The sequence below is a fragment of the Ailuropoda melanoleuca genome, chromosome 8 (assembly GCF_002007445.2).
Source record: "Ailuropoda melanoleuca isolate Jingjing chromosome 8, ASM200744v2, whole genome shotgun sequence".
Lineage (NCBI taxonomy): Eukaryota > Metazoa > Chordata > Mammalia > Carnivora > Ursidae > Ailuropoda > Ailuropoda melanoleuca.
The window spans coordinates 119793809-119819692 of NC_048225.1; the positions used below are offsets into that span (position 1 = coordinate 119793809).

The 25884-nt window shown below is 49.5% G+C and overlaps 1 protein-coding gene across 4 annotated transcripts in view; it reads left to right on the forward strand.

Annotated features, from left to right (window-relative positions):
• The window catches only part of FAM78B (family with sequence similarity 78 member B), an 81829-nt gene that overhangs the window by 50242 nt on the left and 5703 nt on the right, over positions 1 to 25884 (forward strand). For 3 of the 4 annotated variants that reach the window (XM_019794039.2, XM_034667219.1, XM_034667218.1), the window contains exon 2: positions 21319 to 22425. In XM_019794039.2, coding sequence (XP_019649598.1) covers positions 21319 to 21841 — 523 coding nt within the window. In that variant the 3' untranslated portion in view covers positions 21842 to 22425. The remainder of the gene's footprint in view (positions 1 to 21318; positions 22426 to 25884) is intronic. The other variant, XM_034667220.1, reaches the window with a different exon arrangement.

The following is a 25884-nucleotide window of genomic DNA, read 5'->3' on the forward strand; positions in this document are numbered from 1 at the left end:
AAAGCGGGGAAGGAACTCGCCCTGGGTCCTGTGGCGCAGACACGGGAGAATCAGGGCGGGTTTTCCTTCTTTTCCAGAGAAACTGCTGCCCCTGACCAGCCATGGGGAAGTGGCGCGCTTAAAGCCGTTCTGCTTGGGGAGGGGACAGGTGACGTGCTAGGGGCTGTTTGGGCTTCTGGTCCATAGGTGGGAGCAGGTGAGCTCGTGGCCCCTGCCAGAGCCGCCAACCCATGTGCCGGCGACAGCCACCTGTCCCCAGCAGTGGCTTCTGGGTCACCACAGAGACTCGGAGGCCCAAAGGGGGGCTGGAAGTCCATGCTTGTGCTCTTTCCCACCAGGCAGAACAACTCCAGATGAAAACTTGCTGAGAGCAGCAGAGGCTCCCAGGACGACTGGCAATTTGAGTTTCTTAGAGACAGACAATATGTCGGTACCAGATGTCATTTTAAGCTAAAAACCTATGGTTATGTTACTTAGATGATCTTCTTTATTTACTCTAACCCATAATCCAGAAGCCATCCTCGAATGAACGTGGGCCGTTGAGCATTCCTGCGAGAACCACAGCTCCGTATTTTTAGGTGTTGCCATTCCCAGATGGGGAATTTCATTTCCGTCTGCAGCTTGCTGCGTTTAGGGTCTGATCGTCTCTGTGTTAATTCTGTCACTGGTCCTCAGGAGTTCGCATCTTACTCCTGTCTGCTGGGGGAGTGTCACCCCCCGAAACAGTTACTAATTTGCTCCCCTGCTCCAGCCCCAGAGACTGTCTCCTGGGAGGGTCTGTGCATTACTGACTGTATCTATCACTTGGGCAGTTCCCTGCTCCTTTCCCCCTGCCCCCTTCTCAGCAGGGGTGAGGAAATGCCTGACTGAGGGGGTCTGGGGGGTCCCTGGGGGTTCAGGAGCCCTGGGCCAGGGGTAGGGCAGCCCTGACATCGTGCATGGAGGTCCAGGCTGCAGCCCCTCCGCATCCCCCTCCCGGTGGCTCTGACAGCCCATGCCGCAGCACTGGGAAGCTAGGAAGAGTGTCCACACCACCAGATGCACCCACACCGTGGGCCAGCACCAGCACTTGTGATGCCTGGGCGTGCCTCTAGCCACATGCTTCTGGCCTGGCATGGCCACCCCAGCTGCGCTGGCCTACCACCTCTTGTGACACTGGGACAGTTGGAGGGCCTGTCATTGAGTTGTCCGTGCTCAAAGGAACGGAAGCCGCCCTGCCCACAGGGCCTGGGCAAGTCCTTCAGGAAGGGGGAAACATGGCTGTCTGTGGCAGTGCGAGCCAGCTGGCTGCTCCTGCAGGCGCTGCGAGGCTGGGTGCAGGTGGGCGGAGTTCGCTGTGCCTCATGAGGATGGGCAGGAGCGTCTGGGGGGGTCAGAGCGGCCTGCCAGTTTGGCCACCTCTGACTCGTCACCTTGGACAGGTGGTTTTAGCTCTCATGTTCTTATTTATTAAATGGATCTAATACCATCCACTGTGCAGAAGGTTGGCTGTGGGGTAAGTGTACTGAATGCTGTACACCCTCTGGCATGTCATAGTGCATAAGCCCAGCAACGAGTACTGCCGTGGCTATTGCTGTCCCCGCAACAGAGGTCCTGTCCCTCTCCTGCACCTGTCAGCCTCTGCCGTCCCCGACCAGGCTCTGAGACCCTCAGGGTTCCTTCCAGAATACGTAGCCATTTTAATTCATAGCAGCATCCATACAGGGCCAGCATGCTCACAGCAGAAGAATTAAGGCACATTCTGTCCCCACATCTACAGGACACACCTGCACTGTCTTCTAAGGAAGGTACAGACTGGAGCAGAGGGAAATCTGCCCTGACCGAACGGGGCATCATGGGGCCAGACTGTCAGCCCCAGTGCAGCATGGCCAAGGGCTCTGCTGGGTCCTCCTTGATTGGAAGATGCCCACAGCCGCACTCTGTCAGAGAGCAGATGCCCGCGTGGCACGCGCTCCTCCAGGGGGAGAGGTCCCGCCACAGCATGGAGGTGGGTCCCTACAGGGAGCACGGGACACATCTGCCCTCCACAGCAGGGTGGGGGCCTTCTGCTTCTGTCCCCCAGCTCCTGGCTGCAGCTTCGGGCTCCATCAGGGCCCATGTGGCTTAGATTCCCAGCACTCCTGTTCCCGCTCTTTAGCGGCCACCGTTTTTCTCTTGGCTGTGACCACGGGCACTTTCCTCCTCACCGTCTCCCCCCTAGAAAGCTTCTTCTCTGGGGCTGCATTCAGAGCTTCCTGTGTGAGGGCAGCCCTGATCCCAACCTCCTGCTTCCTCCCCAAACTCTGGCTCAGTGTGGCCTCAAGTCACACACATACACACACACACACAACTTGTTCACACTCCCTGAGAACCCCTCTCTCCTGGTCCCCCGGACCCTCCTCCTCTGTTTCCTGTGCCCCCTCCCCTGGTGCCTGTGCTCCCTTCTCTCCCCAGGGAGTTGCCATTGTTCCCAGGACTAGGCAGTTTCCCTTCCCAGCCCCCCCCCATATCATCCCAGCCAATCAGGATGTATCAATTCTTCCCTAAAAATCAATGCCTGCCTCACCTCCAGAGCCTCATCTTGTCTGCTAATTTTGTTGCTTTCTTTAACAAAATAATAAAGAACACTTTCCTTGTGACCCTCTTGCCTGCCTGCGAAGTCTCTACAGAACAGGATTGCCTTATTTTGCAAAGAATTGCTCTGACACACTTTCTTCCCATGTCTATCCTCCGTGAATTCAGCACAGGTCTGATGTCTTAGAGCCTTTGCATGTGAGAAGGGACAGAAAAACATGTTATGTAAAAGGAAGCAAGCCCTTGGCTTTAACGTGGGGGTCCTATAGGGCCTGGCATGCCATGCTTGTTTGGTTCTTTCTCCTTCTGCTTTTGGTCCGGCAAAAAAGGGAACAATCGGACCCCTTTTTTCTTGGTAAAAGTAATGGGAAGGGCGCAGGTACTTGGAATAGCTGCATAAAAATGAGAATTTATGACCATCTGGATGTTTGCGCTGCCGTTCAACCGCCATTTACAACCAGACTTGAGGCACCACCTGGCTGTGCGTTCCTACCACCCCTTCCCACCCAGTGCCTCTTCTGGGTCTTTCCTTACAAACTGACGTGCCCCACTTTAAAAAACAAGTATCTATTTTTAAAGAAACTTGTAAAATAGGAAAACTGAACGGGCGCTCATTTGTATGTTACATCAAGAGTTTTTGGTTCCGAAATGCTTCTCTGCAAGGCTCCTTTAATGAGTTGCTGCCCCAGTATATTTGTTCCTTGGCAGATCCTTAACTCCAGCTGAAGCTGGACTTGAAGGAGCATAGGTCTGGGGCTCGTAGAGGCCTGGCTTTGCTCCTAACATGGCTGCTTAGTGACAAGTCAGAAGGTCTCTCAGATCCAGGTGCTCTTCTGTAAAATGGGCATCGTTGCAGGATTAAAGTTACTTATTCCTTCATTCGTCAAAAATGTGGATTAGAATGACATTTCATAGGGCCTCTTCACCCTCCCCTTAACATGCAAAAATAATCAGACGGCGCCAAATTTAAGGGAGGACGTTTGGGACGGTTGGGCCTATAATCAAAGCTATGCTGCATACACAAAACTCCCTTTGGAGAGCCTGTTTCCCAGGGGCTCCAAGGGCCAGGACTGGTTTCTAGGGGGGCAAGGCTGGCTTGCACCTGAGGAGCATGGAGTAAAGAACAACTGAGGTCTGTGTCCTAGATGACAGGCTCAAGGAAGCTCGAAGCTCAAAGACCAACAGGTAGTGAATAGGCAGAGAACCAGACCTGAATCCATGACAGACGGTCTACGGGAGGGGCAGAGCAGGACTACCTGGGTGCAGAAGGTAGAGGGGCGGTGGAGTGGACTGGCGACTCCGAGGGGTCCCTTTACAGGGGACCCTGCTGGAGAGGGTTGAGAGAACCAGGCAGGTTTGGGAGTGCAGGCTGCATCTAGGGCAGCCAGCCTGGGATCCCCTTCTGGGAGGAGGAGTGGGGCCCGCCATCAGAGGAACATTTTCCCAATGCTCTTTATTCCCCACACCAGTGCTCACCTCCATTGGCACAGCTAATTAGCATTGATGGCAGCTTATTACCTAATTATTTCTGGCTCATGTTTACTAAGTGTTTTACAGGCAGTTTGGACAGAGACTCTTCCTGAGAGCCAGGATCTAGAAAAGTCATCAGAAAAACAGAATCTTGGTTCCTAAGTCTCCCATCCTCTTTGTGTTTCAGAAAAAATGGTAGCTCAACCATGTGCACCCCAGTTTCTGGGTTCTCCAGCTATCCTGCCTCCATGAGAGCAGGGCGAATGTGGTAGACAACATACAGAATGCAGATGGAGGTTCGAGACCAGTCTCCAACATTTACTCACTATTGGACCTTAAGAAAAATCACTTAACCTTTCTGAGCTTTGGTTTCCTTGCTCTAAAATGGAGGACGTACCATCAGCTTCACTGGATTATTGTGAGGATTAAAGGGGTCATTGAGGAGTATTTCGTGAAGTGTAAGGTGCTGGTATTTGGCTATGGTGATTTTCCCACTGGGTCAGTCACCGAACATCTGCAGAGTATCTCCAGGGTAGCGGGAAGTGGGGGATCCACAAAGAGCTATGTTTGAGAGCCCACCTCCTTGCATCAACCCTACCACACCGCCGTGGCCCCACAAGGCCACCCCTCCCCTCCCACCTTGTTTTCCCTCAGGTTTTTTTTTTTTTTTTTAAGATTTATTTATTTTATTTTAGAGTGAGAGCGCAAGCTAGTGGAGGGGCAGAAGGAGAGGGACAGAGAGAATCTCAAGCAGACTCCCCTCTGAGGGCACAGCCCAACTCGGGGCTCAATCCTAAGACCCTGAGATCATGACCTGAGCTGAAACCAAGAGTCCGACGCTTAACCCACTGAGCCACCCAGGCGCCGCGGTCTTCCCTCACTCTTGGCCAAACTTTATGTTCAAGTCATTCCGAAGCTCCCTCCCATGCCCTGTCTGCCCAGGCCACGCTGCTCCCTCCTCTGCCACTCTTTCGTCATCCGGGATTCCATGCGGGGCGTGTTCAATTCCCACATTACCCCAGGCTAGTTCATTCACCTCCCAAACCTTGGTCCCATTTAAAACGGACAGTTCTACTTCCAACCGCACTGGGTGGTTGTGAGGATTAATAAGTGAATGCGTGCGAAACGCCGGGAAGGATGCCCGCACAGAGCAGGTCCTCAATCAGCACTGGCTGTCATCACCGCCACCACCTGCTCCTCTCCCCAGCTGGCCTTCACGCTTCTCCTGCCTCCCCTAGGATGACATGTCTTTGTCCCCAAATATCCCATGCTGCATTGAAGTGATCTGCCACTAGGCCTGTCCTCCCCCAAATAACGTCAACTTTGCCTGGGATGTCAACAGCCCTGTCTTCAGTCTCGGTGTCCCCCGCACTGAGGACAGTGCCAGGCACATGGCAAGTGCTCGAGACATCATGGAACTAAATTTAAAAGGAGCCGTATCTTTGAGGCGGTTTTTCTTTATTGATTTTGATTGGGGTGACATCCCTTTGGTGGGACCAGGTATAGGCATAGAAGGATGGCTGGGAGGCTCTTGTCCTGTTGTCATCATCGCCTTGGCCTCCACCTTTGGCTCATGACACCGACTTCCCCTGTGACTCACTTTTCAGCCCAGTCTTCCTCAGTGGCCAGGCATTGCTGTGCCTGTCCAGGGGCTGGGCTCGTTCCTGCATCAGTGAATGGGCAGATGGTTGTGGGGTCCTGGCTTGGAAAAGGGAGCATTATCTCCAGGGCTGAACTTTGGTGCATGTGGAATAGGATTTTCGGTCCCTCGGTTTTCACATGAACATCTTTCAACCCACAGGAGTGCACAGGGTCAGAAAGTAGGCGCTGGGAATGGGAGGGCTTGGGAGGGACAGGAGGAGCCTTGTATAACTGACCTTGGTATGAACCTGTGTATTTAAAAAGAGCTACTTCTGCAAGTGGCTATTAGCAGTTTCCTGTTTGGCTTTCCATCCCTGCCTCTGCTGTTCGGCTTTATACTTGCTGCCAGGAGGACCAAGAGCCCCAGTGCGGCTCAGGAACGGTGGGAGCCGAGTCTTGCTGAGTCCACGCAGCACTGCTGACCACAGGGCTCCAGCCCATGAGGAAAAGCTGCTGTTCAATCCCCACTGAAGTTATGTTCAAAGAGCCCCGTGCCTCCCACAGTATCCCTCGGACACATGGAGGGCAGGCGTGGGCAACACGGGCCCCTCCACGGAGCTCTGTCCTTCCAGGTCCCTGAACACTCTGGATGCCGCAGCTGCACCCCATCAGGAGGGAGCATCTACCCCCTCTGGGAGCCCTAAAACAGACCATCCTTCACACTGCTCTTCCAAAATCTTAAATTTGATCAGTCACTACCAGAGGTTCCCACCGGGCTTCCTTCATCTCTTGAGCCCTCTGCCTTCTCCCTGCCTGCCCCACCATGTTCATCCTCCTCCCCTCTCAGGCAGTCAGTCCTACCACTCCTTCTCCAATACTCTCCATCCTTTCGCCTCCTGCAGACGTCCACTCCCCCCACCCCACATGCTTATGAAATCCCCCCGTGTGCCCCAGTGAGGCAGGTACTCAGTCTGGGCTGGTAGCCTGAGTCTGTGTGTTCTAACCCGCATGAAGACACGGACGTTAAACCACAAACACATTCATGCATATGTAACTGCAAATGGTGATACGTTCTGTGAATCAGGAAAAGCACAGAGTTCTGTAAGAGAAACCTAGTTTAGTTCAGCGTTGGGGGAGGAAGGGTGTATGCAGATCAGGGAAGGTCCCAGAGGAAGTACCACTGGCACTTAGAGCCAAGGGTTATTCCGAGTTACCCACATAAACAGCTGGGGAAAGTGCTTTCTAGACGGCATGTGCCAAGGTTCTTGGGCAGCACAGAGTCTGGCATGTTTCAGGACTACAGGGGGAGTGGGTGGGACGGAGCACTGAGAGTACAGGGGAGCTGCGGGGAGAGCCAGAGGCCAGTTTAGGCAAGGTGAGTGGAGAAAGTGGGGGCCTGGAATTTATTCTACCTATAACGGGAAGAGTCATGAGCTAGGGAGGCTGCCGAGCCAGCATTTGCCTCCTCTGCTCCCCACTCCGATCTGGGTGGCTGGGTGCTGTGGGAAAAGGTGACAGAGCCCTCCAGAAGTCAGGTGAGCTGGGATGGTCAAGAAGCACTTCGCAGAGGGCTGTGGGGTGGAAATGGCTTGGCCACAGCTGGATGTCACAGGAAGAAGCCAGCATAAAACCTAGCCCTCGGCATACTGCCCGTGAACCCACACCGTGGCTCCTGCTCTGTGAGGGGCGTTATTGTCTGCATCTTACCGCTCAGGCAGCCCAGGCCGAGGGGAGCCAGGGTGCAGCTCGGGCGGTTTGTGTAGCTGAGGGACAGACTGGGATGCAGGCCCGGATCTTCTGACGTCAAGTCCAGTGCTTTTTGTGCCTTCCTGGCAGGGTCTGCAGAGCAGAGGGAAATTTCCCTGGGAAGAGAGTGAGCCCCAAGGGGAGCACAGTGTGCGGGGCTGACCCTCTGCTCCTTCTCGTTCACACGGCTCTGACGGGCTCCCAAAGGCAGGAAGAGTCATGAAGCTCCGGATTTCAAGTTAACATCTAAAGAGAGTGAGGTGCCAGTGGTTTCTGTTGTGAGTCAGCTTCCCTGGTGGCCCTCGGACTGAGGCCAGAATCTTCAGAGCAGAGATGATCCATCCAGGGGCAAAAGCCAGTCCCCTGGGGGTTTGATGAGGTGACCAACAGCTTGAACAGCATTGGCTCAAAGCACCTGCAGCCTGGACCTCCCGATGGGGGGAGGCTGACTGCAGAGCCACCTTCCCCAGAGCGCAGGACACAACAGCTGACACACGCTCCCTAAATCAGCTGTGTTTCTAAGTACACATGAGTATCGAACACTTGGAAAGGAAATTCGGAAAACAGCCCATCTTACAAGAGCATCAGTAAGACTAAAATACTGCAGAACAGGTGCCCTCCGGCATCCCCAGCACCCCAGAACGTTCTCTGGCCTGAGCGCACTACTCACTTTCCTCCTCGCATCCAGGTCATTTGCATAGAGCTGACACCCGCCAGGAGCCAGGCCACAGCCAGCGGTGTGTCCCCTCCCCCTACCCGTGGCCTGGGACGGAGAAGAACTGCGAAAATTATGTGTTAAAGGAGTTAATCGATTAAGAAGGAAAGCAGATGGGGGGGGCGGGGGGCAGATAAATAATGTAACTTTCTATAATCGAAAACACAGCATGGTCAAGTGGAAGGCCCCCAGTGCAGGGGAAAGAGTGTGGGATCTCTCCTGGGTTTAAATCCCAGCTCTGCCACTTCCCAACTAGGAGAATACAGACAAGCTACTTGACTTCTCAGTGTGGGTTGCTGCCTTGGTAAGTCAGGGCTACTCGCGCCTCCTTCACAAGGAGGTGATGAAGACCAAATGAGTTGACTTGTAGAAAGTACCGGGCATGGTAAGCATAGTAGGAGCTTGAGAAAAGGTAGTTTCCTCCCATCTCTGGAGAGCCTAGTGCTTCAGTTTGGGCCATAGAGGCGACCGAGGTGTGAATCCTGACTCCATGGTTTATGAGCTGCCTGATCCCGGTGTGACTTCATCTCTCTGTGGCTCAGTTTCCCCCTTTGCAAAATGGGGTGGTGATAATAGAAGCCATCTGGTAGCGTTGTTACAGGTTACGTAAGAGCAGGCGTGTGAAGCACGTACCTCAATGAGAGCTGAGGGTCATCCCACCTGGACTGAGCACTGGGGGAACGCGTTCTGGAATCTCTCTGCCCCTCTAGGTTGGTAATACCTATGTGAGGTATTGGTATTAACTCTGTGCTCACCGATGTGTCCACCTCCACTTCCCGGCAGACAGGCACCCCTTCTGTGTGCTAAGCAGGGACCTGTCTAATAAACTATTTTCACGATCCTGTCACCAGGACACACGCTGAGCCGTCAGCAGCCGCACACAGTCTGCCCCCAGTGTAGCTGGTGCTGGTAACTCACCACACCTGCCACCCGGCTCAGCGTGCTGTGAAATGTGGCGTGTGAAGAACACAGTGGAAAGTTAATGAAAACAATAAACTGATTTTAAGCATCGGTGCCACTAGCCCACACCACTTCCATCCTCAGCCCCGTCCCTTCTGTGTCCCTGTGTCTGCACCCCCGCCCCCCGCTTTGCTTCAGGAACCTGACCCTTCCCCAACCATTTCCTGCTCCCTGCTTGGGTATGACCCGCTGGGAACGGGGATTTCCCTGAAGCAGGAGCGGAAGTGCTTGGCAGCTGGGAGAAAGGGCACGGGCACATCCCCATTCTCCGCCTTCCCTCCCACACCCTGCCCAGTGCTGGGGAGAGACGCATGCTCCCAGCAGCCGGCCAGCAGCACCCAGCAGAGCCCTGTCCCTCTGCCACGAGGCCTCCCCCAGGGACATGCCTCAGCTGTAGAGAACCGGTGCTTTGGGAGGGTGGGGGAGAGGGAAGCAGGTCAGGGCACTCAGGTCAGTACGGGCAGCCAACAGCCTTCGGTTCTGAGCACAGGTGGGCACAGGTGCTGGAGTCGGGCTCATACGAGGTCGGCTGCCTGCTTGCTTTGTGACTTTACCAAATGATTTAACCTGAGCCTCACCACCGTATTTGGGGGGGAAAAAATAGTGGAGGGGAGTACATATGCCTACTTTGAGGTTGCTGTATCAAGTATCAGGAATGCCTGGCACACAGGAAGCTCCCAGTAAATATCAGCCACCCTTGCAGGTAATAGCAGTATTAATACTTGACTTTTGAGAGTCCCCTCTGTCTGCCTTGATTTCTACCTTGTCACCATAGCTGTTGTGTTCAGTCTGGCTCCTCTGGTCTTGTTCTTGCTCCAATAACGAGATCTTTGACTTCATTTTCTAGTTTCTAGCCTGTAAGCCCCACTAGACCACTGAGGCCAAGGAGCCTGTACCCCAGACCCTGCATTGACACCCCCACCCCTGGTACCCAGACCCTCAGGTCATTCCTGAGTCCCACCCTTGTCTTGGTGGCCCAGACCAGGGTCTTTCAGCCTCTTCCCTGGTCTGTTGGCCTTTCTACCTACTTCCCCAGTTCTGGTCCCCCAAAGCGGCCTGAGCCCTGTGGGCTGTTCTGTCAGGCTAGCTGATGGGTGGGCAGGAGTGGGAAGTGGCAATCTCTCCTCCCCAGGCTGGGATCAGAGAAGCTCAGGCAACTCTGGAGTTGGTGGTGCCCCTTAACTCCTGCTCTGGTTCATTCATTCATTCATTCATTCATTCATTCATTCATTCATAAATATCTAGTGACTTCCTATTCATCTTGGGGAAGATTTAGCCATCATGTCATTACCAGTATCTCCTTGACCTTGAGGAACTGTCCCCCATAATGATTCCCAAACCAGATGGGAAGAAATCGCAACCACTATCTAGGCCAACAAATATGAAGAATTCCGAGTTCTGGCCCCAGTCTCCAACGGCATTAGGTCCAGATGTCAGGGTGGGATGGCAGAGAGACTGTCTCCTCCTTGGGGCTGCCCGGGGCCCCCTGCCAAACACCCTCAGGATTCCCCATCTTCATCAGATGCATGTGCCATCATGAGATTCAGCTCCCAGAAAACCAGTCGTGTCTTAATAAACAATAGTAAAAGCTGCAGATGTTCTCTGCTGAAAGTCAAAGAGACTGCAGAGCATGCTGTGCCATGCTGTCAGTTCCCCGAGACTGGGGATATGGGAGGACCCCAAGGTGTCCTCCTCTAGGGATGCACCAGAAGATTCCAAACTAGGGATCTCATTGAATAACACAGAAAGAATCAGGCCAGCCACACCTCCTCCCAGCTAGTGACGGGCAGGACGAACAAACGCAAAGAAAGGTCTGTGTGCTCACAGGGTCAGAGGCCTGTTATCATCACAGGAGCTAGATTCTAGATCATAGGAGCTCCCGGGAAGGCAGGCTTGGGGCTGGCACCAGGCAGAGTGATGGCAGGAGCCATGTCTCCTTACGCCCCAAATACACAGGGTGGAAGCATGACGACCAGATCAGATCCACTTGTCAGGAGCCACAGCTGCAGGTGGTACCAGAGACTTAATCAGGATGACACCAGAACCCCAGAGGGGAGAGTGAGTGGGGCCCCAGGCCCAGCTTGGATCCAGGGCAGCCCGCCTGCGTCCCCAGTATCTTTGTAGCCCCAGGAAAACCAACTGGGTGGGGTCCTATGTTCTGGGCGAAGCAGCTCATCCCTAGGACATACCCACTGCATTTCTTTCTTCCAAAATCAGATTTCTTCCCCTTGAGGCCCTGAAAATCCCACCAGCCATCAGCACAAGTGCCTCCATGTGACAGCACTGTCTATGAGCTCTGCCCCAAGGTGCTGGAAGAGGCTTGGGGTGGGGGGGCTGCACACTACAGCCATGGCAGTCAACTGAATCGTCTGCTTTCATCCCTAGAAGCCAGACAAATGATGGACAAGAGGAGAGGAAGGTGGACAGGTATTTTTTTCCTCTCATTTTGGGGTTTTGCTACTACAGACAGATTCCTTGTTAAAATTGAGAAAGACATTATTGGCTGGATACACCAAAATGTTAAAAGTAGTTACCTATGATCACAAGATTATAGGTCTTTCCCTTTATAATTATTTTTTAAAATGAGAACAAAATAAAAAATTTGGGGCACCTGGCTGGCTCTGTTGGAAAAGCATGCCATTCTGGACCTTGGGGCACGAGTTCAAACCCCACATTGGGTGTAGAAACTACTTAAAAAAAATTTTCTTTGTATTTATTCCATAACAGGAAGTGATGAGTTAGTTAACAGGATTGCAAATCATGAGTGTGAAGCATTTTGGATCAGAACTGAGCAGGCTGAGGGGTGGCTGCCATTGACCTGGGGAGGCTATATGCGGGACCAGGGTGGCGGGGTGGGGGGAGCTCACACTGACCTTTGTGCAACTCTGGACATTGGCACCTGTGAACCAGCCAGATGGTCTTAGCGCCACAGCACAACTCCAGGCTGTGTCCTTGGAGCAGCCTTTGGGAGGGGGAGGTGGAACCCGCATTCCAAGGACAGGAGGAGGTGAGGAGCCTCTGAGTGCAGGTAGGCTGGGCACAGACCCCCACCCTGCCTAGCACAGGGCCTGTGCCCAGATGGCAGACACCATGCTCCCTCAGGACACAGCCTGGGCCTGCACGCCTGCCCCACACCCGTGAGCGAGGACACTCGCTGTTTCAGCTACCCTGGCCTGCAGCTGTCTGTGGGGAAGGGCGCTTTGCTCCAAGAAGCTCAGAATTGGAGTCAGAGGTGCACCATCCTCAGACGTGACCCAGAAAACTGGCCACCGACCCAAGACCTCAGGCTTGTCTAATATAAACAAGCCAGCAGAGGCCTCTGAGAACCCCCCTGCTCTAGGGGGTCTGCCGGAGAAACTGACCTCCCAGTAGAGAAGGATAAATATGTAATAAGAAGGTGTGTCTAATGCTAGTGAAACCCAGTCTAAACAGAACATGAGTGCGGCTGCAAGGGAAGCATGTCACTTAAACATGGAGCCTCTCCCAACACGGAGGGCTCTTTAAAAACACTGGAAATTGTCTTTTCTGCTGTGGGGAAAAAAAATACCTCCCTGTGTGCCAAGAAAAAAGGATGTGGTCAGAAAGGAAGGGGCGGAGGAGGAGGTGGGAGGCTTCTTGGAGTCTGACATAAACAGTGCAGCATGAGGAAAAACCAATTTTAAAACTTACTCTGTAATCATGGTGCAAACCATCTGAGAATCGGGAGCCATGCCAGGGCCAGGGCTGGGACTGGTGTCTGAACAGGCTGAGAGGCTGCCTAGAGGCTGTGGGCATCTGGACTCACCAGGTGACACAGGGCAGTGGCTTTGCACTCCTGCTTCCCCAACCTCCCAACCCCAGCCCTCTCCCCAGCCCTGAGCCCTGCCCCCACCTGCTCCTTGAAAGGGGCTTCTCTTCCTCCTCTCCTCTCCCTACTCCCACCAGCCACGGGCTGTTACTTCCAGCTCCTCATGTGGAGGGCCTTCAGGGACACGAAGGTGTTTGGCACGGCCTTTGCCAAGTCAGAAGTGACCCTGAGCCGCAGACTCTCTGGGACGTGGCACCAATTGCTCTTCCCAGCGCTAGATAAAGAAAAGCCCGAATCCTCAGAAAAACATGACGTTCTCTTTAATTTTCCACACTCCTGAGCGGTAATGCCATAGGTTTGAGCCATGAAGATGAAGAGAGAAGGCAGGAGCCCCTTCCCACCATCAGAGTGCAGTAAAGTTAACACAGCAGCCAATTTCCTGTAAGAGCAGGCTCAGCGACGGGGACAGACCACAGACTCTCAGAGCAGTGCCTGTGATATGATCAGGGCTGATATCCAGCCTTGGAGTTGGATCTGGGTCTCTGAGCCTGCATTAACCCTTTGGTTGGTGGGTTTCAGAGACATCCAGGGCCCTGGGCAGGAACCTGGGTAGCTAGGGAGGAGGCACTTGGGGAGGGTAGAGGGTATCTGTTTAGCAGTTTAAAAAAATGTTTCAATATTTTAACAACTGGTATGTGAAAGCAAGTGTCTATCAACTTATATCACCCATGACTACTATCATTATTTTTTCAGAGCCTTTGGACCACTAGTTTGGTACCAGGGAGTCATTATGAGGAAAGAATGTAATTTTGAATCAGATCCTGGATTTGCAACTCAGTTCTGCCCATCGCTAGCTGTATGACCTTGATCAAGTTCCCCATTGTGTAATGGAAAGTAGAATGATACCCACTTCATGAGATTGATGTAAGAAGTGGGTGCAAAGCTATTTCTGAGAGTACTTTGTAAATGTTAAGACTGAACAGATGTGAATAAAACACACAAACCAAAAGAAAACTCTGATTTGGAGCTGTCCAGGGTTCCAAAGCTACAGGGCTCCAGATTTCCACCTGTCCCCAACATTTGTAGGGTCCAAGGAGAGATGAAGGCCTACACATTAATTTTCATTAATTTCTAAATATTTCGAAATATTAATTTTAATTCTAAGTCAACTAATGGAAAGCTAAGGGTGTAAGTCAGACTAAGTGCTAAATCACATCAGTTCTATCCTCCTACCCTGACAGATACATCTTTATAACAACCTAGAAAGCAAGGTTCAGATTTAGAATTCTCGGACTTCTCAAAATTCTGTGCTAGAGTGTAGCCGCGCAGGAACAGCTGACCCCCAGCTGGCCCCACTCCTCGTCCCACCCTGGCTTGTTACCATACTGAGAGATATGGACCATGACGTATATGCATGAGGATTCTTAACAAACATGTCCAAACTCCATGTGCACCCCCAACAAACAGCCAAGCGACACAGGTGGAGCAGACTGCCCTTAGGAAGACAGACCAAGGAAAACGTCTGCATCGACCGGGAGGCACTTTGGGGACCGTATGGGCTGGGGATACTGAGATCCCAGATACCCAGACTGTGGTCTAGAAGGAGGGGCACAGGCTTCAGGTGGGCATGTCCTTTAAGCCCCACAGGCTCCTTGCTCAATGTGGAATGCCATAGCCAGAAGATACCAGAGTGGGTCCCTTAAAGCGTAGGGTCAAACAGGGGCTCCTCTCACCCAGGCTGAGGGGCAGTGTCATCTTGGATCCCAAAGCTTCCTTGGGAGCTTGAAACAGATTTGAAACTACCCATCCATCAGGGGACATCAGTGTCAGCAATGGCCCTAAACACCTGGCCTCTCCCTGCCCTCAAGAATGCTGCTGCTGGCCCCCCATTCCCTTGGTGACCACAAGGCTTCAGGGGGAGCAAAGTAGGGCTCCTTCAGAGAGGTTGCTCTGCCTCTTGTGGGCACTGGGAGAACTGGCTGGGCCTGGGTGGAACCTGGACCTCAATCCAGGGACCACTTATTTGAATGAAATGCTTCACATGAGCTTGTTTAAATGAGATTTGCCTTTTTCTCCTAAAATGGGATGCAGAAAGCATGAAGGTTGTAATAATCGATGTTTTCATTATTAGTTCCATTGGTGAGTCCATTAGCTGTAAGCTTTGGGTCAATGACTGACTGTCTAAAATGAAAACACTGTTTATCACCAGCAGGAGAGGGTTGTAGGAGAAGGAGGGGAAAGAGATACTAACGGTCGATCTAGGGTGTTATAGTTTACAAAGTATCTGCTCACATAAACCGTCACTCCAGTTGATCCTTGTAACAGCTCTGAAATGTCAGGAGGCTGGAGTTATTTTCCTTCCTATCTTACACACGAGGAGACTGAGGCTGACCAGAGCAGCTTGTCTGGGGCCAGCCAGCTGTCACCTTGGGGCTGACACCCAAACCCCTGAGCACAGTGTCAGTGCTCTTGTCACTCCCCACAGCAAAGACTTCGTAGAGAAAAAATGAGGTGAAGAACTCATTTAAGGTTAAAGTGAAGATTAAGGAGCTTTCCCATAAGTGTGGTGAAGGAGAGAAAGCAGGGTTTGGGGTCAGAGAGACCTGACTTCAGATCTTGGTGCTGCCCTTCCATCCAAAGGACTTTGCACAGTTCGTTCTGAGCTGCTTTTCCTTGTGTGTGACCAGCATATCAGCATCCCTGACTCCTATGGTCATGGTCAGGTGCTTGCCCATGGGAGGATCAGTAGCTGTTAGTTTCCTTCTTTCCCAACCCTGCCCCCATTGCTCTTCCTTACTAATACCTAAAGTCAGATCTCACTTACTTGTACCACACGCAGAGCTACATACTTTGCATTCATTACCTCCTTTAATGCTCACACCAAGTACATCAAGTAAATCCTATTACTGTATCCTATTTTGTAGGTGGGGAACTGGTACAGCAAGGGCAAGTGACTTGCCTAACTGACACAGTCAGTAGGGGGTAGCACTCGGTTTATTAGCCAAGGCAGCTTGGCTCCAGAAATCCTGTTCTCAGCCCGTTCTACCCAGCCAACTCTCCACCTCACTCGCTCCTCCTCTTTGTTGCCCAACTTCCTGAAGGAATTATCTGAACTCCCAGTTTTTTCTTGTGTTTGCTCATTCCCTCCGTAACCCCTTGCAGGATGGCCTCCACCAGCATATCTTCACTGCTGTCTTGATCATTAATAAATCTCATGGGCTTTTTCTTAACCCCACTCTCTTCAGTTCATGTGGATTTGGCAATGATGGCTTCCTGAAACTCTCTTGACTTTGGAAGTGAGTTGTCCCTGTTTGCTGGCTCTTCTGCTCCTTATGTTCCTCTTTGTCTCCTGGCCATCTTGTCTCAGAAAGGTGTCTTTCATCCTCAATGATCTCACCATCACCAGCAGCAGATCCTCTCCATGCAGACAGTTGTCAAATTTACATCTCCAGCCCTGACTTTCTCCTAAGCTCTCGACCCAACAATGCAATTCCACAAAAGCAGCGCCTCCCAGTTGAAACTCAGTCTCTTCCTATCTTTCACTTAAGATCATTTCAATACTTACCTATTCAACAAATAATTTTGAACTCCTTCTATGTGCCAGGCACTGTTCTAGGTACTGGAGATACAGCAGTGAATAAAACAGGAAATCCCTGCTTTATTGGGGTTACCTCTAAGGAGCGGGGTGAGGGGAGAGAGACCATAAGCAAAATAAGTAATATAGCATATTAGACAGTGGAGAAAAATAAAGCAGAATCAGGGGATGGGGAGTGCCGGGGCAAGTTGCAATTTTAAATATGGTTGACAGGAAAGGTTGCACTGAGACCATGATACTTGAGCCAGGAATAATGGAGGCAAGGGAGCAAGCCTTGAAGATCCTGAGGGAAGAATGCTGCAGATAAAATGAAGAAGAGTACATGCAAATGCCATGAGGTGGGAGTTTGCTGGGCGTGCTCAGTGAGCAGCACAGAGGTAGAATGGGCAAGAAGAAAAGAAAAGTTGATGATGGTCAAGAAGAAATGGAGAGGGGCGCCTGGGTGGCTCAGTCATTAAGCGTCTGCCTTCAGCTCAGGGTTGATCCCAGGGTCTTGGGATCAAGCCCCGCATCAGGCTCCCTGCTCTGCTGGGAGCCTGTTTCTTCTTCTCCCACTCCCCCTACTTGTGTTCCCTCTCTCACTGGCTGTCTCTCTCTGTCAAATAAATAAATAAAATCTTTAAAAAAAAAAAAGGAAGGAGAAGAAGAAGAAATGGAGAGCCAGATCATGTAGGGCCACACAGGTCCTTTTAAGGACTTGAGCTTTTCTTGAGTGGCTTAGGGTAGTGGCAATGGAGGCGATGGTTGGGCAGGAGTTCAATTCTAGATAGATTTTGATGGCATCAACAGGATTTGCCAATAGTACGTGGAATGTGAGAGGATGGTCAAGAGTGACTCCAAAGTTGTTGGCAAGTGGGCAGTTGAATATGCGGATCTGGAGCTCAGGGGAACAATCCAGATTGGAGATAGAAATTTGGAAGTTGTCAGGATATAGATGGTACTTAACAGCCATGAGACTGGATTCACCAAGGGAATGTGAGTAGATAGAAAGGAGAAGAGGACCAAAGACTGAGACCTGGCACCTTCCAAATGTAAAAGGTGCTACCTGAAGCAGAATCAGCAAAGGATGGTGAGGAAGAGATCATGTGTGTGCTCCATGTGCCAGCCACTGTGTTCTGGGCAAAGATGCAAAGACAAACATGACTCCATCTTCACTCCTCCATGGAAGAGTCAGGGCTTTGCACCTGGAAATACCACTCCAGGTGGATCCAGGGATGGGTGTGGAATGTCAGAGGCTGTGAGACCACACCTTGATACTTCTGAGAATGATTTTTTACACATACTAGTCAACTGTGCGTGGCTCTTTTGAGTGTTTTACCTTATCCCTTCTTTTTGTCTCTAATAGGCAATCAGTTACCAAGCCATAAAATTATCTACTTTTGCAGTATCTCTTACATGTAGCCCCTCCCCTCTGTTCCTTCCAGCCTAGATGGGAGTCTCATTAAAGATCACCTACAATGTGGCAAAAGCTCCTGGACATCCAGGTTCCCTCCCGTTGGCCCTCTAATTCTCCTTCTTACATCACCCTTCTTTCTGGCACATCATCTCCTGCTCAAAAGTCCTACCAGCCCTGGAATGAAGCCCCAGTGCCTAAGCCTATTATTAAAGGCTACCTCACAGACTGACTCTGCCCTGCCCACCCAGGCTTGTCTCTACTCTTCCCAGGTAGTCTCTCTGTTTCCTGGACACTCCATGTTCATGCTTAAGGCCACGTGTTTGCCCATGGTGGAACCTCCCACCAGGGTGTGCCTTTCTCTGTTCCCACAGGTCATATCCCGTTTCCTCTGCAAAGCTCTCCCTCTATAGCCTACATGGACGTCCATGACTCCAACATCCTGTATCGCTCCAAGTCTGTGTCATTCACTTTTGTATGTAGGTATATAATGGCATGAACAGTCACTAAATACATTTATATCCACCAGTTCATTCATTTTTATTTGTGTGTGGCTTGTCTGCCTCCCCCTCAAGGATAAATAACTTTCAGTGTTAAGCATGGTGCTATTCTAATAATAGAATACACAGGTAGTAGATGTTAGTCTTTTTTTAAAGGTGAGGGAATATATAAAGGGTAAAACTGTGATAAAGCACTTTGTTGTATACCAAGCTCCAGGTAGACAGGCATGAAAGTGATTCAAATAAAATATTTATTCCTTTGACAAAAATGTATTAAGATCTACTATATGCCAACAATGTGCGAGATACTAACGACTCGAAAATAAGTCACAATCCCAAGCCTCAAGGAAATCATAATCTAATGGGGAAAACAGACACATAAACAAATAATTATAGTGTAACTTGAGACCTGTAAAGAGCTGGATATATCCATGGGAGCATGGACCCAAAGGATTTCCAATAGAGCAGTGTCAGAAGTCACAGCAATGTGGATAGACTGAGTGCATAGCGTCCCAAGGTTACCACGCCCATTGGCTACACTCAGCCAGGTGCCTTTGTTTTGATGTGATGATTAAGAAGCTTGTTTTCTCTATTCCACAGAATCCTCCAAGAAAAAGGTATCTTCCTTCTCTCCCAAGACAGGCACAAGAGTCCAACTTTATTGTATTATCTCTGTCTGCAGAAAATCTGGCACCAAACTAAGCTTTGTCAATTTCTCACATGACTGAGTTCTAGAACCCTGGGCTTAAGTCTGCTCACATAGCTCTCGACAGGAAGGTGGGGGCAAAAATATGAATATGAACTGTGAAGACTCTTTAGACAAACTATCTTAATCAACCAGTAAGACAGCCAGTCCTGAAAAGGACAGTGTTATAACAGAATCAAAACCCAAGAATCAACCAGAATAAAAAATTCCCCAACCAATATGCCACAGCTGGCACTGTGTCTAAGACAGGAGAACAAGTACAATTTTATACTGCCGAGAATGCTTGTCTTCCCGTCCCACAAAGGAACGAAAGGAACCCAAAGCAGGCCTCGTCACTGTAACCTAAGTGGAGAACAGAGTTGAGGCAACAGAGAAAGTAAATGCCTGGTGACTTAATAATTGTCTCCACACTTTGGCTGGGGGCCAGTAGCTGACTCCAATGTGTCCACTTCATAAACCCAACAAGCAGACTGGGTCTCACCAGACTTCTGATGCATATATGATTCTATCGTGCTCAAACAACATTTACGCCCCTTTGTACAGTAAGAAATGGCTGTGGCATTATCAGGGAGCTACTCAACGGCACAGCTACAATAAGCATGTGCCGCAAAATGGGCTCTCTCTGACTTTCTACTTGAGGTCATTTCCTCTTCTTCATTTCTGCCAATCATGATACACTGCAGTTACTCTCAGCAGCTACCGGGGGCATGGAGACAAGAGAAAAGTTTCTTGCAGCTGTGGGCTCACCTCCTCCCCAGGCAGCCCCACCTGCCCTTCTGTTCAGACTGGGGATGACTAGCACAGGGGATGCTGTGGGGGCCAGCCAGGGGCAGCAGTTAGTGTCTCCATGTCCCCGTGTGACGGTAAAGGATGCTGAGACATTTCTGCATCAGTTGACAAAGCAACTCTCTCTTAAGCCATTCGTTTAAAGCCCTGTAGGATCTTCCGTCACTTCATAAAAGGAAGAACTTTATATCAAACAAGGCTACACGTCTTGGCTGATGAGTGGAGCATCTCATTTTTTTAAATTATTAAATTCTTCTGCAATATCACTGAGAATCTTTCCCAGTCCCAGCAGTGGATATATGGAGAATGCATAGTTGGGCTCTGCTGACCAAACTTCTGCTTCTCTTTGGATTCAATCCAACTCCCCCATAGCCGCTCTGGGAGCTGCAAGCACACTGGGCAACCTGAGTCCCCTCCACTCTGGCTTTCTCCAGAACCAGGAGGTGGTAAGGCATAGTGGTCAAAAGCATAGACTCTAGAGACAGATAACTCCCAACTCCACCTCTTACAATCTGTAGAACCCTTGGTGTGGACCTTAACATCTTTAAACTTCCATCCTCTCGTGTGTAAAATAGAAATTCATTTATCTTGTGGAACATTTTGAATGTTAACTGAGATAACATAGTTAAAGTCCTTTGCACAGTGGTTGGAATAGAGCAAGTGCTCAATAAGTATCAGTTATGATGATGATGATGATGGTGGTGGTGGTGGTGGTGGTGGTGGTGAGCAGAGGGGAGTGACATGGGCTAAGGTCAGGGGCAGCCAGAAGGAGTAGCAAAGTGTCCAGAATGGCAAGTTTGCTAAACTAAGCAATTGGACTTCCAGGCTGGACCTGAAGTCAGTGGGAGAACAGCACAGTAGAGACTATGTATGCCAGTCTAAGGCACAACATTTGCATTGAAGTGGTTTCCAAGGTGACCATGATCTCCTTGTGTTATCAGTTTCTACGTCTGTTTGCCAAGTGCTAGATTGGCCAATGACTGGAATTTAAGCAACCTTCTTTGTTGAGTAGAAATTCTACTACTGTGATTTTTCTGGGAAATTGATGTAACCCTTAACTGTGCCTCCTTTCGCCCCCCTTCCTGGTACCTTCCTGGTACTTCCTTCCAAGTACATCAAATTGTCACCACCTCTTCCCAACAAACAAACCTTATACACACTCATACTTCCCAAGAAAATGGTTCTTGCAATGGAATGCCTCTAACCAGCTAATTACAGTTCCACCATCCCAACTAGCTGATTCCTCTGTGGGGCTCACAGATGCCTCTCTGAGCTTCCTGTTTCCAGCTGGACCAGCTAAGATTTTATTTAACTTGTTTTTGTATTCCTTTGAAATCTTTGTGTTGTTTTGATTTGTCCCTATTTAACCCTAAAGCAGCACAGCATAGAACTTTCTTACCTGAATTCCCCTCTGAACTTCCCATTTTGCCCAAATTGACTGTGTTAGTAAGTGGTGGGCACCTCTCCAGCTTTTGAAAAATTCATTCAGCCTCTTCTTTTCTTGTGCGTCTCTTCTGCTTTGCCAGGTCAAGCTGGGAACTACCTGACTTGAGGGAAGGGAGAGTAAAAGCCATCAGTGACTCAGATGGGGTGAGCTACCCTTGGTACGGGAACACCACAGAAACTGTGACCCTGGTTGGTCCCACCAACAAGATCTCCAGGTTCTCCGTCAGCATGAATGACAACTTCTACCCAAGTGTGACGTGGGCAGTGCCAGTGAGTGACAGCAATGTGCCACTGCTCACAAGGATCAAGAGGGACCAAAGTTTCACTACCTGGCTGGTGGCCATGAATACCACCACGAAGGAGAAGATCATTCTACAGACCATCAAGTGGAGGATGAGGGTGGACATTGAGGTGGACCCTCTTCAGCTCTTGGGGCAACGGGCCCGGCTGGTGGGCAGGACTCAGCAGGAGCAGCCCCGGATTCTGAGCCGGATGGAACCCATCCCCCCCAATGCACTAGTGAAACCTAATGCCAACGATGCCCAGGTCCTCATGTGGAGGCCCAAACGAGGACCACCTCTGGTTGTGATCCCTCCTAAGTAGAAGCAGACTGGCCTAACTGTGTGTGGAGCACATGACGCTATGACACGCAGTGAGGTTGCCAGGGGTGGCAGGAGCCAAACTGAGTTTCTGAGCCAAAGCAGACCTCTTGGTTTGCCAGCCTTTGCAGCCACTTATGAAGAGTAGGGCTGCTTCTTGGGTGGTAGAACCATAATCCTTAGGAAAAGTCCCTTCCTTTTAGGAATAAAGAAATCACTGATTTGACAGACTTGCTGTGATTACCATGCAAGTAGCCATATTTTGGAGCTGACCAGGATGATTCTTTTATCCGAACTACTGATCATTTCTTTCCTGTGAGATGCAGGGGATGGAAACAAAATTAAACAGTGCCTGTGGCAAATGCTGCTTCCCAACCAATTAGAAGTGGGAGTGAAAACATCCACACCAGGTGTTTGTAAGACAGACAGTCCCACTGTCTTACTGGAGGATGCTCGGGGAAGGAGGTGGAATGAAAGTCGGGCGGTGAAGAGAATGGGGAGAAGGAGGAATAAGTTGTTACTACAAATTAATACTTATGAATTTATCAGTAGACAATCAGATCTTCAACATACTCAGTGGAATGAAAGGTACACTTAGAGAACTAGAGATATATTGATATTTGCTCCATTCTGAAGGGGAGTCTCCTGGGAACTGTCCAGGGTTCTGATGTGAACAGACGGTGCCTCGATGGTTCCATCTACCCACCTCTTTCCAAAATCTGACTGTGTTGAGTATCCTTTATCACAGTATTTGGATAGACAGTTCCTGTATTCTGCAGGAGCTATGATATTTGGGGACTTCACCGTGTTTTTTGGTGAAACCTTAATTATGATTTTGTTTACAGCTGCTTCTCCTGTTCCCATACCAGCCCTAAATTTACAAAAAGATAACTATTTATAAACCATGGAATCCATGTAGGATTTCGAGAACATTTTAACAAATAAGAATACTATTTTCATTCTTTTGAGGTCTTTTTAGCTTCTGAATGATGTGAACATACAGAATGCACATATGTATTTACATGCACACATGTAAGCATACACACCAGGATGCTGATAGCATGACCAACACATGTGCCAGGAGTCCCTACATATGTCCTTGTAGCCCAGCACATACACTTTAGATATGTTTATTTTAGCTTGATTTCACAGAAGCTCAACTTTAACTGCATGAACACTTGTGAGGAAGTGCCTCATAATGCTTCACTTCAGAGCTCTTTAATGAAAATCTGAGCTGCTCACATTATGCAAGACTATACGGCTGAGATCTAACCATCAAGGATAAGAGACATTTCCTTTAGTCAGGCCAACATCAAACTTTCAAAGAGTTTCCAGTCTTTACAATAAGGATTTTTCCCAGTCTTCCAGCTTACAACACCCAGAAAAGAGTCTTTAATTTATTCTCAATCATGAGAATTGTGATACACACACACACACACACACACACACACACACACACACACACACACGGTTTCTTCATTTAAAATCCCCCAAGCAAAATAATTATAAAACTGTCACAATGTCATTGTAGATTTTATGGATGGACACTGGCAGCCTAAATTCAGATGTGAAAGAGCTGAAGTTCAGAGTAATTACAATCCTATGGTTGGCTCCAATGATGTCTTCTACCAGAGTCTGAGAATGGAGAAGGAAAACCAGGAGGACTTTTTTTATTACTTTTATTAAAAATGCAGTTAAGTCTAATCTCTTTCAGGTTCTAGTCCTAGGGGATGGTGCTTATTTACAAGAGAGGGTTAACAGATCCACTTGAAATCATGTAGTGTTAACCTCAAACCCCAACCACCAGCTACTCTCTTATAGATTAGTTATTGATGGCAAGCTGAGCTATTTATAACAGTACATTAATGGCACATCAGTGACTCACAGAAGACCTGGAGACATTCCATTTAAAAATAATTCAGCTGTTACATTTGGATTCCACTGTCCTTCCCATGCTTCCTTGTTTTTTATGGGGGCTCCAAAGAGCTCCATGGCTAAAATAGAGCTGCCTATTTTCCACTCTGACGTCCGACACAACAAACTCTCCCTCTGATTGTATTAGACGCCACCGTTATGGGATGCTAGGACACCAATCCTGGAATCTAACCCACGTGGCCCTAGCTTAAGAAAACCTGATATTTAAAAATCCAAAATTGCAACAAACAACTGATTAATGAGAAATGATCGCTACATCATTACAAAATCCTGTACAAGATTTCTGTTTTTAAATTCCCCTTGCCCATCCATTAAAACAAGATATGACTCCCACAATCACATTTACGTACAGCATAACTTTCTCAAGGGCATATCTGTAGAAACCAAGGGGCAGCATACATAGCTAGACTTGTTCCTGCTGAAAATTCGCACTTTCAGAGTTTGAAAAGAAATGACCTGGCCAGTTTTCTCAAAAATTATGTAATAACAAAATGAGAAAAATAGAGGGGAAAGTGCATATAAAAGGCAAAGGCCTTGGGCAAATACACATTATGATTATTGTTGGTGATACTATTGCCAGCTGTGAGGGTGGGTCTCTCCATTCTGGAATGAGCCTAGCAGAATGCTCCACTGCCCTGCAGCCGATTATTTTAAAGTTAAAGTGGTTTTGCAAGGAAACAATCCCTTTTCTTTCTGTGATGCTTAGATCGTTACCTTTCAGCTTAGTCAGGATATTGCCAAATGAAAGGCTCTCCAGCAAGAGAGAATTCACCTTGAAATCTCTATTGGGGTCACCTCATCCTCCCACCAGGCTTTTCTTCCCCTGAGAGTCCCTGAGGTCTGATGCCAGAGGCCATCAGTTTAGAGAGGCTCATTCGGTGCCTTGATCAGGTTTTAGTTGGGTGGTCTTAAGACTATACTTGAATTCTGGACACACACATAATGCAATGGTTTCTGGTGGCACAAAAGCTTTTAATTCCATGTGGGGAAGAGCATTTTGCCAGGTAATACATCTTAAATGTAGTCACCTTTGAGGTCTTTTCTTCCACAATCTCAAGGAAATTGAGGTCCAGTTAAATCAGCTCATCTATTCAGGGTCACAGACCTAATTAGTACCAGAACCAAGAGAAGAGCCTGGGTCTCCCAAATCTCATAGCACAGCATGGGCGCACTGACCTGAGACCCACAGTCCTCTCCTGTGTCCAACTCTGAACCAATCACCCTCCCAGCACTAGAGACAATTGAATTATTCCTTTAAAAAATAGGGTGAAATCTTCATTACCATTATGTCAAAAAATGAATATTCCAGACTCCCTCTTATACATGACAGCTGTTTTGAGATTGAACTCTTAACCTGGGCCCTTCGCAGCATGGATTTTCTATTCCCAGGTCAGTGCTTTGGTCCACGGCCCATGGGAAGGTTGGAGCCTAGTTCTCTCTCCACCTCCCATTCCAAGGGCCTGTTTACAACTCCCCATCTCCTAGTGCTAGGAATGATAAGGGCAAAATCGCATTCTAAGCAGCAATTCTGAGCAGTAAAATAAGAGAACTGTGATTTATAGAGTATTTTACCAATGGCTTCTACATGCGTCTTCGCATCCCCAGACAGTCTTGTGGGGAGTGTAATGTTGTTGTTGATATTACTGTCCCCATTTTAGAGACAATAAATTGAGATCCAGAGGGGTTAAGTGACTTATCCATGGGCGCACAACCAGGAAATGTCAGGAGCTAGGATTCGAACTGGGCCATTTGGCTCCAAATCCCATGCTAGGACACTGTACTGTGGGGCCTCCCCAGGTGTTCCCTGCCCGGAGGGCACCAAAGAGAAGGAAGCAAGGGAGAAAGCAAGACACTCTCACCTCCACAGCCACATAGTCCCTACCAACTACTGGATGGACGTATTAAAAATAAGAGGACGGACACTGTTTTCTTAGGCAGAGAACCTTGTAATCTCCAGGGAGATTAGCCCCAAAAATGCCTGTCAGGGGCTGCAGGGTTGGGGAGCTGCTGTTACTTGGCAGCTCTTAACACAGCCCTGGTCATTAGTAGAGGAGGAAATCTGCTCCCCCTGGTCTCAGAGCCCCTTCAACGCCCCATAAGCACAAAAGGAGG